Below are 13,272 nucleotides of genomic sequence, written 5' to 3' on the forward strand. Positions count from 1 at the left end.
TCATTTTGGAAAGTTCAGTACTTGCACACTTTAAACATTGGCAGAGGTGGTTAAGTTACTGCTTGACAGCTCAGCAGGGCTCTGTTTTGGAGCACACTGCCACTAGGATTGTAGTTACATTTTGTGAAAGTTTGAAATACAGAAAAAAGACTCCCTGAGGTTGCCAATAATGATAATGAACACAGCAACATGGATCTCTTGTATTTTTTTCAAAGATTAACAATCTTTCGTTACTTCAACTGTTTTTCACTTTTCCTGTTGGTTATTGTCTGCATAGTTGCTAGAACTGTCTCTCATTGTAGCATACAGAGCATAAAATTCATGCCTTTAGCAGTGCGTTCCCCTGGTAAGTTGGGAAACCACCAGATGTCTGAAATGTGTACATCAGCAGGTTGTTCCATAAGGATAATACAGGAAGAGAATAAATTAAATCAGAAATTTGAAGGATCTGGAGAACTGGCATCATGTTACTATAAAAGTAGCTGAAAGAATAGCAGGATTTGTACTGTAGATGATTTATTTGATTCTTTTAAATATTTATTTATAGTTTTAAATTGTGACTGTTATGGTAGGAAGTTCTTTGTAACTAACTGTGATCTTGGGTGAGTCATTTGGCCTCTCAGAGTTTCAGTTTCCAAAACCACGTCAATAATAGAGCTATAACATGGATGTTGCCTTGTAGTTTTCTGAGGGATTTTACATAAATTACATAATTTACATAATTTGTTTCATTTGCTTATTAAACACTCCAATAAATAAAGAAATTAAGTTATAAAAATAGTAAGTGATTTGCCTGAAATCACATAACCTGCAGCCTGCGTGTGCTAGGACTGAGACCTCAGACTCACTCTTCACTCTGAGTGGTCATATGCCCACAAATGGGAGGATTGGACTGCTCTCTAAAATTCTAAGATACTGTAATTTCTTTTTGCTTTTTGCTTTGTTTACAGTACCTGAGGCAATTTACCATGGCCTATTTTATTTGTCTGTTTTTTTCTCAAAGTACATTTTAGGATTACTATTTTAAATGTCTTCTGTACTTCTTCTGTACTTCTGTACTTTAAATGTCTGTACTTCTTTCTGAAAGTACGTTTAAAAAATTAACAAGATGGAACTTCCATCACTGTGATAAGATTTTTGGATTGTCTTGTGAGTTCAAGCATCCTTTCTTTTAATGTTGTAGCTTATAAGTGTAAGCCCCAAAGATCATTCCAAGAAATTTATTATTTGGGGTTAAGCCCCACGTGTCTGAAGTTGTCAAGATGAAGAGATAGATTTTTTTCTTTTTCACAAATGTTCACAATAAGAATTTACTTTAAATTTATTTAATGATGAAAGAAGAGACTGTAAAAAGTACTCTGGTATATATATTCCTTATTTAAGTTTATTATAATACTTTACAAAGAAATCTCTTTGAAGAGGATAATTTCAGTTTTTTCTTAACTAGTTAAATGTTTCAATAATTTTAACAATCTAAGAGCAAAAAACCTTTTTTAGATTCTAATAAGAATTGTCTCTCAGTTTCATAGTATCCAAAGTCTTGGCCTCAAACATTTGGCTCCTCAAAAGCATTTAAATTTAAAAGCTGGAGCTGCTAACTTGTCTAAAAGGTTGCATGTCTCTTCACATATTCCTGGTTAATAAGTGGTTAAACAGATTTGCACATGACTCAAGCTTTAAACTAACTGGGGAAACTGCTTCAGAAAATCCACAGATGTTGTCTACTTACGAGTATGTGTGTGTTTGCTCCTGAGAGGAAGATTGGGGGCTTTGATTGTTGGAACTTATTTGGGGGCTTATCAGTATACATTGGAGGTTCAAGAAAATTTGTCTTTGATTCCTAATTTTGTTTTTATTTTGTGTGGATTTTGTTTCTGGAATCTGAAATTTTCTCTCCTAATCTCTCTCTCTGGAAAGAATTCTTAGTCTCCAAATCAATGAATTTCTATTAATCATTAGTTTGTTTAAATAGATCATCTTTTCTGAGAACTTGTCCAAAATAGGTTCAATCTTTGGTATTTTTTTAAGTAAAGGGTAGGTTAAAGTTAGAAGTAAGGAGAAATTTTTGCCTTTTCTAAGTATAATTGAAAATGAGATACTTCCTTAAGTTATTCTTGAATTTCACCCCATGTGTGGTCAATTCATGATCCCTTTCACAGAAGCTGCTGCCCACCATTAAGTCTCTTATCACAGGGCATTTTTAAATGATGCCATAAAATGCATGTTGAGAATCTTTGGATCTCAAATGTACAGAAATCACATCTAAATGTCAATTCCTGAGTTAAGGAACTGACGATTATGGCAATTTCAGTCTCTATGAATATTTAGTAGACAAGAGATTACGATATTGTTTATGTTATTATGTGTCTGTAGTCTCAACTACTTGTTGAGAAGATCTGTTTAATATTGGGGCTGTATATTTCTGCCATTGTACTGATTTGCTTACTTGAATTAAAGTCGTTCTTTAATTGTTTGGGCTGTATCTATAGTTTGAAATTTAGAACTGTCCCCTGTGTACTATGCACCAAAACTGATGTTTCAATGCATTGTTCAATTACTACACAGCGTCCGTTTGTCTGTAGTGAAGCTGTATGGCTGGGTCCATTTATTTCAATATTCGTTATTTTAAATACCCATCTGAATGATGATTGTAGAGGCTAAGTTTTCAAATTTATGTGTATCTCTTCTGGGCATTTCTGTGGAATTTGTTCACATTCATGTTTTGGTTTCTGATTTTAAAATAATTTTCCTTTGTTGTAGGATGAGCAGTTCTTAGGTTTTGGCTCAGATGAAGAAGTCAGAGTACGAAGTCCCACAAGGTCTCCTTCAGGTATGGCCAATTAAGCGCATTGTGCCTTGTGCCTTTAACTTTTGTTTGTTAAGAGACTGGCTTCCCTTTGCCTTCTTTGCATGTAAAGGATGTCTTAAATACTGGGTGGAGGGAGGGGGTTGTACATCGTTCCCTTTCCCTCACACTAAGTAGGAAATGGCTTATGAAGTAGACCTCTTTATGGGACTCTTCTCTGTCAGGCCACTTTTGGTTTATTCCTTATTATGCTTCTCTGTGGGGACCACTTGAAGCATGGGAGGTAGATTTCCATGGAATGATTGGATAACCTGGTAGGTAAATTGAAGGTAACCTACTGAGAGCAACCTCAGATTTACATATTTTGAATTGTATGGTATTATATATGACTTGAGAATAATTTGGCCATTGTTTTTTACGAAATTTGCTCCATTATAGTCAAAGACCTAAAAACAAAATATTAGTACTGTATGAACTATTTCACTTGATCCTTGAAAGTCTGTATTAAAATAAAACAAAAAATAAAGCAAATTTTTGTCATTGTTGTTCTCACCAAGAAAATATGTAGACTGTCTTGAAATTCTAGACTTACAGAAACAGTTCTTAATGAAAATAACATTTAGTACCTTGCAGAAAAGAGAGTGCTGTAGATCTTTTGATGGAAAAACATCCTCCATCTGTGCTGCCATTCTGACTTCTTCCATGATTTTCTTTTATGTGGCTAGACAATCTAATTAAGTATGTGTTTTTGCTCTTTGACATAGACTTAGTTTGTGATGTTTGTTGTTAGCGTTTGGGTTACATTTAAGAGTCATCATATGTTATATAGTAATCTAATTCAAACACAATTTGACAGTTTTTCCTTTGCCGAATGGCAGTGGTATTGCCATTCTAGTTGGAAGGAGTTAGCCAGTATTGTCCCAGTATCTGTGTCATTTAGACAGTAGCAATGTTCAAGTGATTTTAGAGAACATCTGGTCTACCCTTCATTTATAAATTGACAAAATGAGGCCCCAAAAATACATGATGAACAATTTCTTGCAATTGATTTGTGAGTTCTTTGAATGTGTTGTGGATTATGGAAGTAGGCGGCAGAACTACTCTTCTCTGTTTAGCTTTTTCTACTTGTCCGCCAAGGCTTCTTTTAAAACTTGGATAGAAGAGGTTTTCAGAATTAATGAAGCCCTACGAGTGGCCAGATTTAAGTCGACCATGATGATAAGGAATCTTGTGATGATGTTATTTCTGGGTAGTTTATTTTGTGAATTCACAACCCTTTCTTGATGGTTTCCTCTTAAGTTTTTTTCTTGGCTGTCAGTCCACCTTGAATTTTGTCTTGCCTTTTTTTTTTTTTAACCATCTGGATGTGCTTCATTATTTAAGAAATGAAACATAGTTTCTCTGTTGTCTCTTGATGCATTACTTTTGTTGTTAAGTAGTATATATTGAGAATGGATTTGTGAATTCTTAGTCTATCAAGGGAAGACTCAAGTTAATTGGTGAGGAAAGCATTTATAGTTAGGAAGCTCAACAATAAGACCTTTGTTGGTTTCTGTTCTGTTAGAAGGTGGTTCCATAGTCTAAAATATTCATTATGATGGCATAAATCTCTTGGTGACTGTTAGGGGAGGTTTTAATGTCAGAATAATGTTGAGTCATATAAAACATTAAAAAGCATGAAAGATAGGACATGATAGACTAGGCAACTCTTAATATATTTAGAAAATACAGGTTCACACAAAGAATTTTAGGAAGCAGTCTTGTTTTCTTAAGTCTCTTGATAAGCAGCCGATTGAGCTGATTTATAAATTGGCAAATTCCTTTTGTTTAAGATAGAAGAAATCTGGTTTAATAAAATGTTAATTTGCTCTTAACATCAGTTAAGGTTAGAAGTTTTCTGTAACTCGAGACTAACTAGCTCAAGCACCTGGAGGCAGTAGCTAATGTCACGTCGCTCATTCATTCACATGCTGCTGACTTCAGTGATCATATTCTGATGTCTCATGAGTGTTTTTCTATTCAGTACCACTTTCTTAGTTTACTGTGGCAGAACAGTTGAACACATGGGAGGCTGAGCTGCCCGGGAGCCTTTTCCTATAGAAGTTGGTATGGATCGAAGAGCACTTGGTTCATATTTATTAAAGTTAAAGTTCTGAATTGAAGAGATGGGATGAGTTACTGTAAACATGTTCTCAAGTGCTAATCTTAGTGGCAAGGATATGGAAAAGGTAGTACAGATTTTTTTAAAAACATTTTTTTGAATTCAGGAAAAAACCTTGCTCACCTAAGCTGTAGGGAAATCAGTTTGTGTATTAATTGCTCAGTTGAAAACCTTTCATTATTATATGTTTCTCTATCAAAAAAGTAGTTAAATGTTCTTTTTTAGGTGGAATGTTGCTTAGTTGATTTCTTTGAGGCAAGTTTTTGGGGAAAAGAAACTAAGCACAATTAAGATGTTTTATTGACTCATTAGACCCAAGTAAAGTTCAGTACAAAGTGACTTGTGCTAAATTATATTCAGCTTAGTTAAAACCTGAACTACAAAGCTAAATATGTGCTCTTCATTGTTTAATTTCTATACACAGTTAAAACTAGTCCTCGAAAACCTCGCGGAAGACCTAGAAGTGGCTCTGACCGAAATTCAGCTATCCTCTCAGATCCATCTGTGTTTTCCCCTCTAAGTAAATCAGAGACCAAATCTGGAGATAAGATCAAGAAGAAAGATTCTAAAAGTTTAGAAAAAAAGAGAGGAAGACCTCCCACCTTCCCTGGAGTAAAAATCAAAATAACACATGGAAAGGACATTTCAGAGTTACCAAAGGGAAACAAAGAAGATAGCCTGAAAAAAATTAAACGGACACCTTCTGCTACATTTCAGCAAGCCACAAAGATTAAAAAATTAAGAGCAGGTAAACTCTCTCCTCTCAAGTCTAAGTTTAAGACAGGGAAGCTTCAAATAGGAAGGAAGGGGGTACAGATTGTACGACGGCGAGGAAGGCCTCCATCAACAGAAAGGATAAAGACCCCTTCAGGTCTCCTCATTAACTCTGAACTGGAAAAGCCCCAGAAGGTCAGGAAAGACAAGGAAGGAACACCTCCACTCACAAAAGAAGAGAAGACAGTCGTCAGACAAAGCCCTCGAAGGATTAAGCCTGTTAGGATCATTCCTTCTTCTAAAAGGACAGATGCAACAATTGCTAAGCAGCTCTTGCAGAGGGCAAAAAAGGGGGCTCAAAAGAAAATTGAGAAAGAAGCAGCTCAGCTGCAAGGAAGAAAGGTGAAGACACAGGTCAAAAATATTCGACAGTTCATTATGCCTGTTGTTAGTGCCATCTCCTCGCGGATCATTAAAACCCCTCGGCGGTTTATAGAAGATGAGGACTATGACCCTCCCATTAAAATTGCCCGACTGGAGTCTACACCAAACAGTAGATTCAGTGCCACATCCTGTGGGTCGTCTGAAAAATCAAGTGCAGCTTCTCAGCACTCCTCCCAAATGTCTTCCGACTCCTCTCGCTCTAGTAGCCCCAGTGTTGATACCTCCACAGACTCTCAGGCCTCTGAGGAGATTCAGGTACTTCCTGAAGAGCGGAGCGATACCCCCGAAGTTCATACTCCACTGCCTATTTCCCAATCCCCAGAAAACGATAGTAATGATAGAAGAAGCAGAAGGTATTCAGTGTCGGAGAGAAGTTTTGGATCGAGAACAACGAAAAAAATATCAACTCTCCAAAGTGCCCCCCAGCAGCAGACCTCTTCTTCTCCACCTCCACCTCTCCTTACTCCTCCCCCACCATTGCAGCCAGCCTCCAGTATCTCTGACCACACACCTTGGCTTATGCCTCCAACAATCCCTTTAGCGTCACCATTTTTGCCTGCTTCTGCTGCTCCCATGCAAGGGAAGCGAAAATCTATTTTGCGAGAACCGACGTTTAGGTGGACTTCTTTAAAGCATTCTAGGTCAGAGCCACAATACTTTTCCTCAGCAAAGTATGCCAAAGAAGGTCTTATTCGCAAACCAATATTTGATAATTTCCGACCTCCTCCACTAACTCCTGAGGATGTTGGCTTCGCATCTGGTTTTTCTACGTCTGGTACTGCTGCTTCCACCCGATTGTTTTCACCACTCCATTCTGGAACAAGGTTTGATATGCACAAAAGGAGCCCTCTTTTGAGAGCTCCAAGATTTACTCCAAGTGAGGCACACTCTAGAATATTTGAGTCTGTAACCTTGCCTAGTAATCGAACTTCTGCTGGAACATCTTCAGGAGTATCTAACAGAAAAAGGAAAAGAAAAGTGTTTAGCCCTATTCGATCTGAACCAAGATCTCCGTCTCACTCCATGAGGACAAGAAGTGGAAGGCTTAGTACCTCTGAGCTATCACCTCTCACCCCACCGTCTTCTGTCTCTTCCTCCTTAAGCATTTCTGTTAGTCCTCTTGCCACTAGTGCCTTAAACCCAACTTTTACTTTTCCTTCTCATTCCCTGACTCAGTCTGGGGAATCTGCAGAGAAAAACCAGAGACCAAGAAAGCAGACTAGTGCTCCAGCAGAGCCATTTTCATCCAGCAGCCCTACTCCTCTCTTCCCCTGGTTTACCCCAGGCTCTCAGACTGAAAGAGGGAAAAATAAAGACAAGGCCCCTGAGGAGCTGTCCAAAGATCGAGATGCTGACAAGAACATGGAGAAGGACAAGAGTAGAGAGAGAGACCGGGAGAGAGAGAAGGAGAATAAGCGGGAGTCAAGGAAAGAGAAAAGGAAAAAGGGATCAGAAATTCAGAGTAGCTCTGCTTTGTATCCTGTGGGTAGGGTTTCCAAAGAGAAGGTTGTTGGTGAAGATGTTGCCACTTCATCTTCTGCCAAAAAAGCAACAGGGCGGAAGAAGTCTTCATCACTTGATTCTGGAACTGATACTGCTTCTGTGACTCTTGGGGATACAACAGCTGTGAAAACCAAAATACTTATAAAGAGAGGGAGAGGAAATCTGGAGAAAACCAACTTGGACCTCGGCCCAACTGCCCCATCCCTGGAGAAGGAGAAAACCCACTGCCTTTCCACTCCTTCATCTAGCACTGTTAAACATTCCACTTCCTCCATAGGCTCCATGTTGGCTCAGGCAGACAAGCTTCCAATGACTGACAAGAGGGTTGCCAGCCTCCTAAAAAAGGCCAAAGCCCAGCTCTGCAAGATTGAGAAGAGTAAGAGTCTTAAACAAACTGACCAGCCCAAAGCACAGGTACTCTTTTCCATCTTGACTGTTAAAATCAACAGAATATTGACTCCCTTCTAGAAGCAAGTTTTAGGTTAAGTGTTGCAATTACATCCAGTTATGGGAATCAGGAGCAGGGTAGAGGAAGTTCAGTGGCATTTTGCAATGGTCCTTTAAGGACTGGTAGGATTTTGATGGGTAGAAAATGATACAGGAGAACATTCTAAAAAGAGGAAACAGTGTGGGTGGAAAAACATTTCAGGAATGGTGAATAGCTGGACTGGTACCGGTACATGCAGAAAAGTGGTGAAGTAAGACTGAAAAGCAGGCTGGGGCCATATTACAGAGAATGCTCAGTTGTTTGTACTTAATGGGTTTGGTGTCATGGAATCTGTGACTTAATTTTGAAGGTTTCTTTTTTGTAGTCAAATCGTTTTCATTGTTTACTATAGAAAATTGAGGCTGGGGTGGGGTGAGGTAGATTCTCATCCTCTGAGTAGTGAGTGATTAGAGCAATAGATAATAGGTGTTTGCAGAATACATATGAGAAGCACTTGGCCTTAAGTTGTGGGACAGAAGACTGTAGAACTTAGTTAAGATGATGACACATTTTTATAAAGAACAGCATTTTTTTTTTTAACACAGTAAGTTTGGCTCTGTTCTTTTCTGAGAAAACCTACTGATCTTTAGGTTCTTTTAAAAAATTGTCATGTAGTCGTAGATGCATATTTGTGCCAATACATCAAGTTAAGTTACAATGAACACAGACTTAGGTTTTAATGTTATTCAACCTAGGGCCATATTTCAGTAGTTCTGCCAGTTGAGAGTTCTACCAGGGACTTAATTCTGACACCATTTTGGATGTGTTTCGGTTAGCCTCCTGGTGGTAAGAGCAGTGACTCTTTAAAATGTGAGACGTTTCTGTTTGGAGCCATGGCCTTTGGTACTTCCATTTGTAGGCTGTTTCCCCTACTTCTCTGTTGATCAGGGAAATATAAGAAATAGTCTATGGTTAGATTAGCCCTATTTACACCAGACTGAACTTTTTGATAATATAAACTGGCAACTTGAATTTTGAGGGGAATTTTCAAGAAGGGAAGAGAATCTTAGTTGTTTTCTGCTTTTTAAATAGAAGTGCATTTTAGAAGTCCTTTTTTTTTTTCTGTCAATTTTAGGATACAGAAGTAGTTGATTTCTGTATATTGATGTGGCTTATCAGCTGGAAATAACTAGATTTGTATGTGTTGATTCTAGATTAAAAGTTAATCAAAAGTACCTTAGCTGCTTTTAATTGTATTTTAAACATATACCGTTGTTATTGTTTGTGTTTGGCTTGCCTCATATTTAGGGTCAAGAAAGTGATTCATCGGAGACCTCTGTGCGAGGACCTCGGATTAAACATGTCTGCAGAAGAGCTGCTGTTGCCCTTGGCCGAAAACGAGCTGTGTTTCCTGATGACATGCCCACCCTGAGTGCCTTACCATGGGAAGAACGAGAAAAGATTTTGTCTTCCATGGGGAATGATGGTAGGTCGGGGATGTCAACCTTGAAGTCTTCGCAGACATTTGATTTGTTTGCTGATCATTCTTGGGATGCCTAGTGGGCTTTTCATAGCATTATGTGTTAGTGTGGGTCCCGCAAAAATAGATGGCCTTAAATGCACAAGGATTTTATTAGAGGAGATGCCTGTGAGTGGAAATGGGGAAGGAGCCTGGGAGCTGTCAGGCTGTGTTGCAAGTCTGACTTTAATGAAGGAGGGACGGGATCTTTGGGCAGAATCTCCTTCAACTGCCACGCTGTGTTCTAAGAAGGTTTAGCAAAGCTCTCTTTGAGCACAAGTTGACTGTCAGAGGAGTCTTGTGTCTCAAGAATAGGTCTACCTTAGTAGCCCTGCCACTCTCAGTCACTGCCTGGGAGCAAGTCCCATGGTAAGTATGGACTCTGTACCACTGGATTTCTGAGCGTGGCAGCTGGGGCCCGCAGTCAGTTATGCTAGGTTAGTCAGGCACATTCTCATGGTAGCCATGTAGTTCTAAATGCTGGGTGACTGGCTGCTCATATAAAATGTAGAGGTTTCGAGAATCTTCAGAAGCATTCAATTCATATTCTTGAACTTTAGGTTAGACTGTTTTGTTGTCAGCATTTGGATTTTTTGCTTTCCTCAAGCTGCAAGTTCCCAGGCATTTAAACACATTGAAATAATTATTTAAACAGGCTCCAAGTTCTGCATGAATGTTTTTATTGTAATGTATTTCTTTTACAGAGTCCCAATTAAAACAAAATTTGAATGTATATGATAATATAAATGGATTGTAAGGATCTTTGCCTTTCCTCCTAAGAAGGAATTAGCTGTTCATTCCCTTAGGACTGATGGGACATTTCTTTAACAGACAAGTCATCAATTGCTGGCTCAGAAGATGCGGAACCTCTTGCTCCACCCATCAAGCCGATTAAACCTGTCACCAGAAACAAGGCACCTCAGGAACCTCCAGTAAAGAAAGGACGGCGATCTAGGCGGTGTGGGCAGTGTCCTGGCTGCCAGGTGCCTGAGGACTGTGGTGTTTGTACTAATTGCTTAGACAAGCCCAAGTTTGGTGGCCGCAATATAAAGAAGCAGTGCTGCAAGTGAGTGGGCCTCTTATTCTGAGGTGTTGATCTCAGCCATGACGCCTCTTTATTTGTGCTTGATTTGTTGCAGAGATGAATCAGAAAACAATGCGGTTGGACTGAGATCTTGAGGTGCAATATTAGTTGTGGAGTTGGATTTTGTTATGTGGCCAGGTTTGGGCTGTGCTTAAATAAATACTCTGGCATAAGGCTGTCCAATAGAATGCTCTGCAATGGTGGAAATGTTCTGTATCTGCTCAATTCAATGTGATAGCCATTAGCCACATGTAGCTATTGAGCACTTGAACTGTGGTTAGTGACTGAGGAACTCCATTTTTTATTTCATTTAATTTAAATAGCCACATGTGCCTAGTGGTTGCTATATCAGCCCAGCTCTGGAGAGTTTCTACTTGAAAACTGACAAATTTAGGTATATGTATTAGGTCAACTGAAATTACCTCTATATTTATGGCATTCAGGAAATATTGGTTGTGTCTTATACATATACGTCTCTTTGCTGTCTAACTCAAAATACTTTTATGCATGTGGAATTTTTTTTATTGTATTTGTTTTCATTTCACGTGTACAAAACAATGTAACAGACATTTACACACCTCACAAAGTGATAACTCCCCCTTCCCCAACTCCTACCCCTCTGACATTGTATACAGCTATCACAATTCCTCTGACTCTATTCTGCATATGGGATTTTTGATACGGAAGTTTTAATTACCTTTTCTCTCTTCTTCTAAGTCAGTTTGCGGAAGCATTTTCTGCCCTCTGGTATAATTTGTTTAAAATGGATCAAGAAAGTTGCACAAACAGAAATTTTCGTGATTGAGCATCTCATAAAGGACGTGGCATAAGCAATAGATATTATTTAGCAATAGATACTTTCTGAATGAATGAATAACATGAAAGCAATTTATATGAACCATAGTTGGAAGAAATGCTGCATTACTTACTTTTGGGGAGGCCGTTTCTAGGAGACATTAAGTAGTTCTGTGCTTTGGTTTAGTCTGGCCTTAAGTAAGAATCTTGTCTCAGTTCGTTTAGTGTAAAGGAGTGAGAATTCACAGATTAGCAAAAAGGTACATGATACCAAGATAAAATTATACAAAATTTAGGGGTTGAAATGGATTCAGTTCGATTTTAAACTTCAAATTAAGTTTGAGTTTCATTAAACTGAAGAGTGAAATCTGTATCAAAGCCCTGACATAGACTTATAGCATTGTAGTAGCAGACAGAAGACTTATTGAGTAATTTTAGTCCATCTTGTATTCGGGTTATTATATGAGTACTAATCTCATAAGGGAGCAGAACTGATCTGATGACAAGAAATATCGACTGATCATTTTGTGTGTGATGCTAGTCAGTAGTAGGTTACAAGAAATTTGAGTCTTATTTCAAAAATAACTTGATAGTTGATCCTTTTAGATCCTAAAGGTAGGTAAAATTGTTGATCGAAGAATTCGGGGGCTCAGATTTAACCTGAGTAACGAGCAGTCTTTTTTCAGTTCTCATAATAAACTTGCATAATGGTTCACTGATTCTTGCAGACAAATTAACACTTGTTCCAATTGCTTCTCTTCTAAATGTCATTTACTTTATGGTATACCTTGTTATCCTAGGATGAGAAAATGTCAGAATCTACAGTGGATGCCTTCCAAAGCCTATCTTCAGAAGCAAGCAAAAGGTAATGTTGTAAAAAGATCTTTCCCAAATTGCTTCCTTTTTAAATGCCATGTAGTTTTGTACACCTAGTGTAAAGAGAGTACTAGTGTTGTTTTGTTTGGTTTTTAAGTACTGCTCATTCCCAGCTACTTGATTGTTGTTGAAGCTGGGCGGTAGGTACATCGAGGTTCATTTTATTACTCCCTTTATCTTGGAGTATGTTTGAACATTTCCATAATAAAATGTTTTTTTTAATTCGTATAAAAATTATACTTTGTTCCATTTCTTTGAGCAATAAAAGTACCTATTTTACCTTGCCAAGTTGGCATTAATTTCTTGAGCCTTTCCTTTAGATCTAGGAAACTGAGAATAAGATTATGTTACATTCCTATACTTCTATTTTAAATGAAGTTTTTCTCACTTATGATAAACAATCATGTTATTTTCCCTAGCTGTGAAAAAGAAAGAGAAAAAGTCTAAGACCAGTGAAAAGAAAGAGAGCAGTATTGTGAAGAACTTGGTGGACTCTAATCAGAAACCTACCCCATCAGCAAGAGAGGATCCTGCCCCTAAGAAAAGCAATAGTGAACCTCCTCCGCGAAAGCCCGAGGAAAAGAGCGAAGAAGGCAATGCCTCTGCCCCAGGACCTGAATCCAAACAAGTTACCACTCCACCTTCCAGGAAGTCCAGTAAGCAGGTCTCCCAGCCAGCCCCAGTCGTCCCCCCACAGCCACCTAGCACAGCACCACCAAGAAAAGACGTTCCCAAGACTGCCCCTGGTGAGCCCAAGAAAAAGCAGCCTCCACCAGCAGCAGAATCAGGTGAGTGAGGAAGACGAGAAGGAGCTCCTGAGCCAGAACTGCCAGCAAAACACTGAGGTCTTAAACAGCATTTGGAAACCTGAAATGTAGACTTTTAAGTCTTCGGTTCGAGAAAATTAGCTCTCTTTTAACAATTATAGAACAATAAAGAAATA

General features: G+C 38.5%; 1 protein-coding gene across 6 annotated transcripts in view; it reads left to right on the forward strand.

Moving 5' to 3' along the window:
* KMT2A (lysine methyltransferase 2A) overlaps positions 1 to 13,272 on the forward strand; it is a gene marked incomplete at its 5' end in the record, with an annotated part of 76,234 nt that overhangs the window by 21,430 nt on the left and 41,532 nt on the right. For all 6 annotated transcript variants that reach the window (XM_081062899.1, XM_081062894.1, XM_081062895.1 and 3 more), the window contains 6 exons: positions 2,761 to 2,830; positions 5,392 to 8,042; positions 9,364 to 9,541; positions 10,406 to 10,640; positions 12,254 to 12,318; positions 12,749 to 13,117. In XM_081062899.1, the coding sequence (XP_080919025.1) occupies positions 2,761 to 2,830; positions 5,392 to 8,042; positions 9,364 to 9,541; positions 10,406 to 10,640; positions 12,254 to 12,318; positions 12,749 to 13,117 (3,568 nt within the window). The remainder of the gene's footprint in view (positions 1 to 2,760; positions 2,831 to 5,391; positions 8,043 to 9,363; positions 9,542 to 10,405; positions 10,641 to 12,253; positions 12,319 to 12,748; positions 13,118 to 13,272) is intronic.

Source organism: Rhinolophus hipposideros (genome assembly GCF_964194185.1).
Source record: "Rhinolophus hipposideros genome assembly, chromosome: 10".
NCBI lineage: Eukaryota > Metazoa > Chordata > Mammalia > Chiroptera > Rhinolophidae > Rhinolophus > Rhinolophus hipposideros.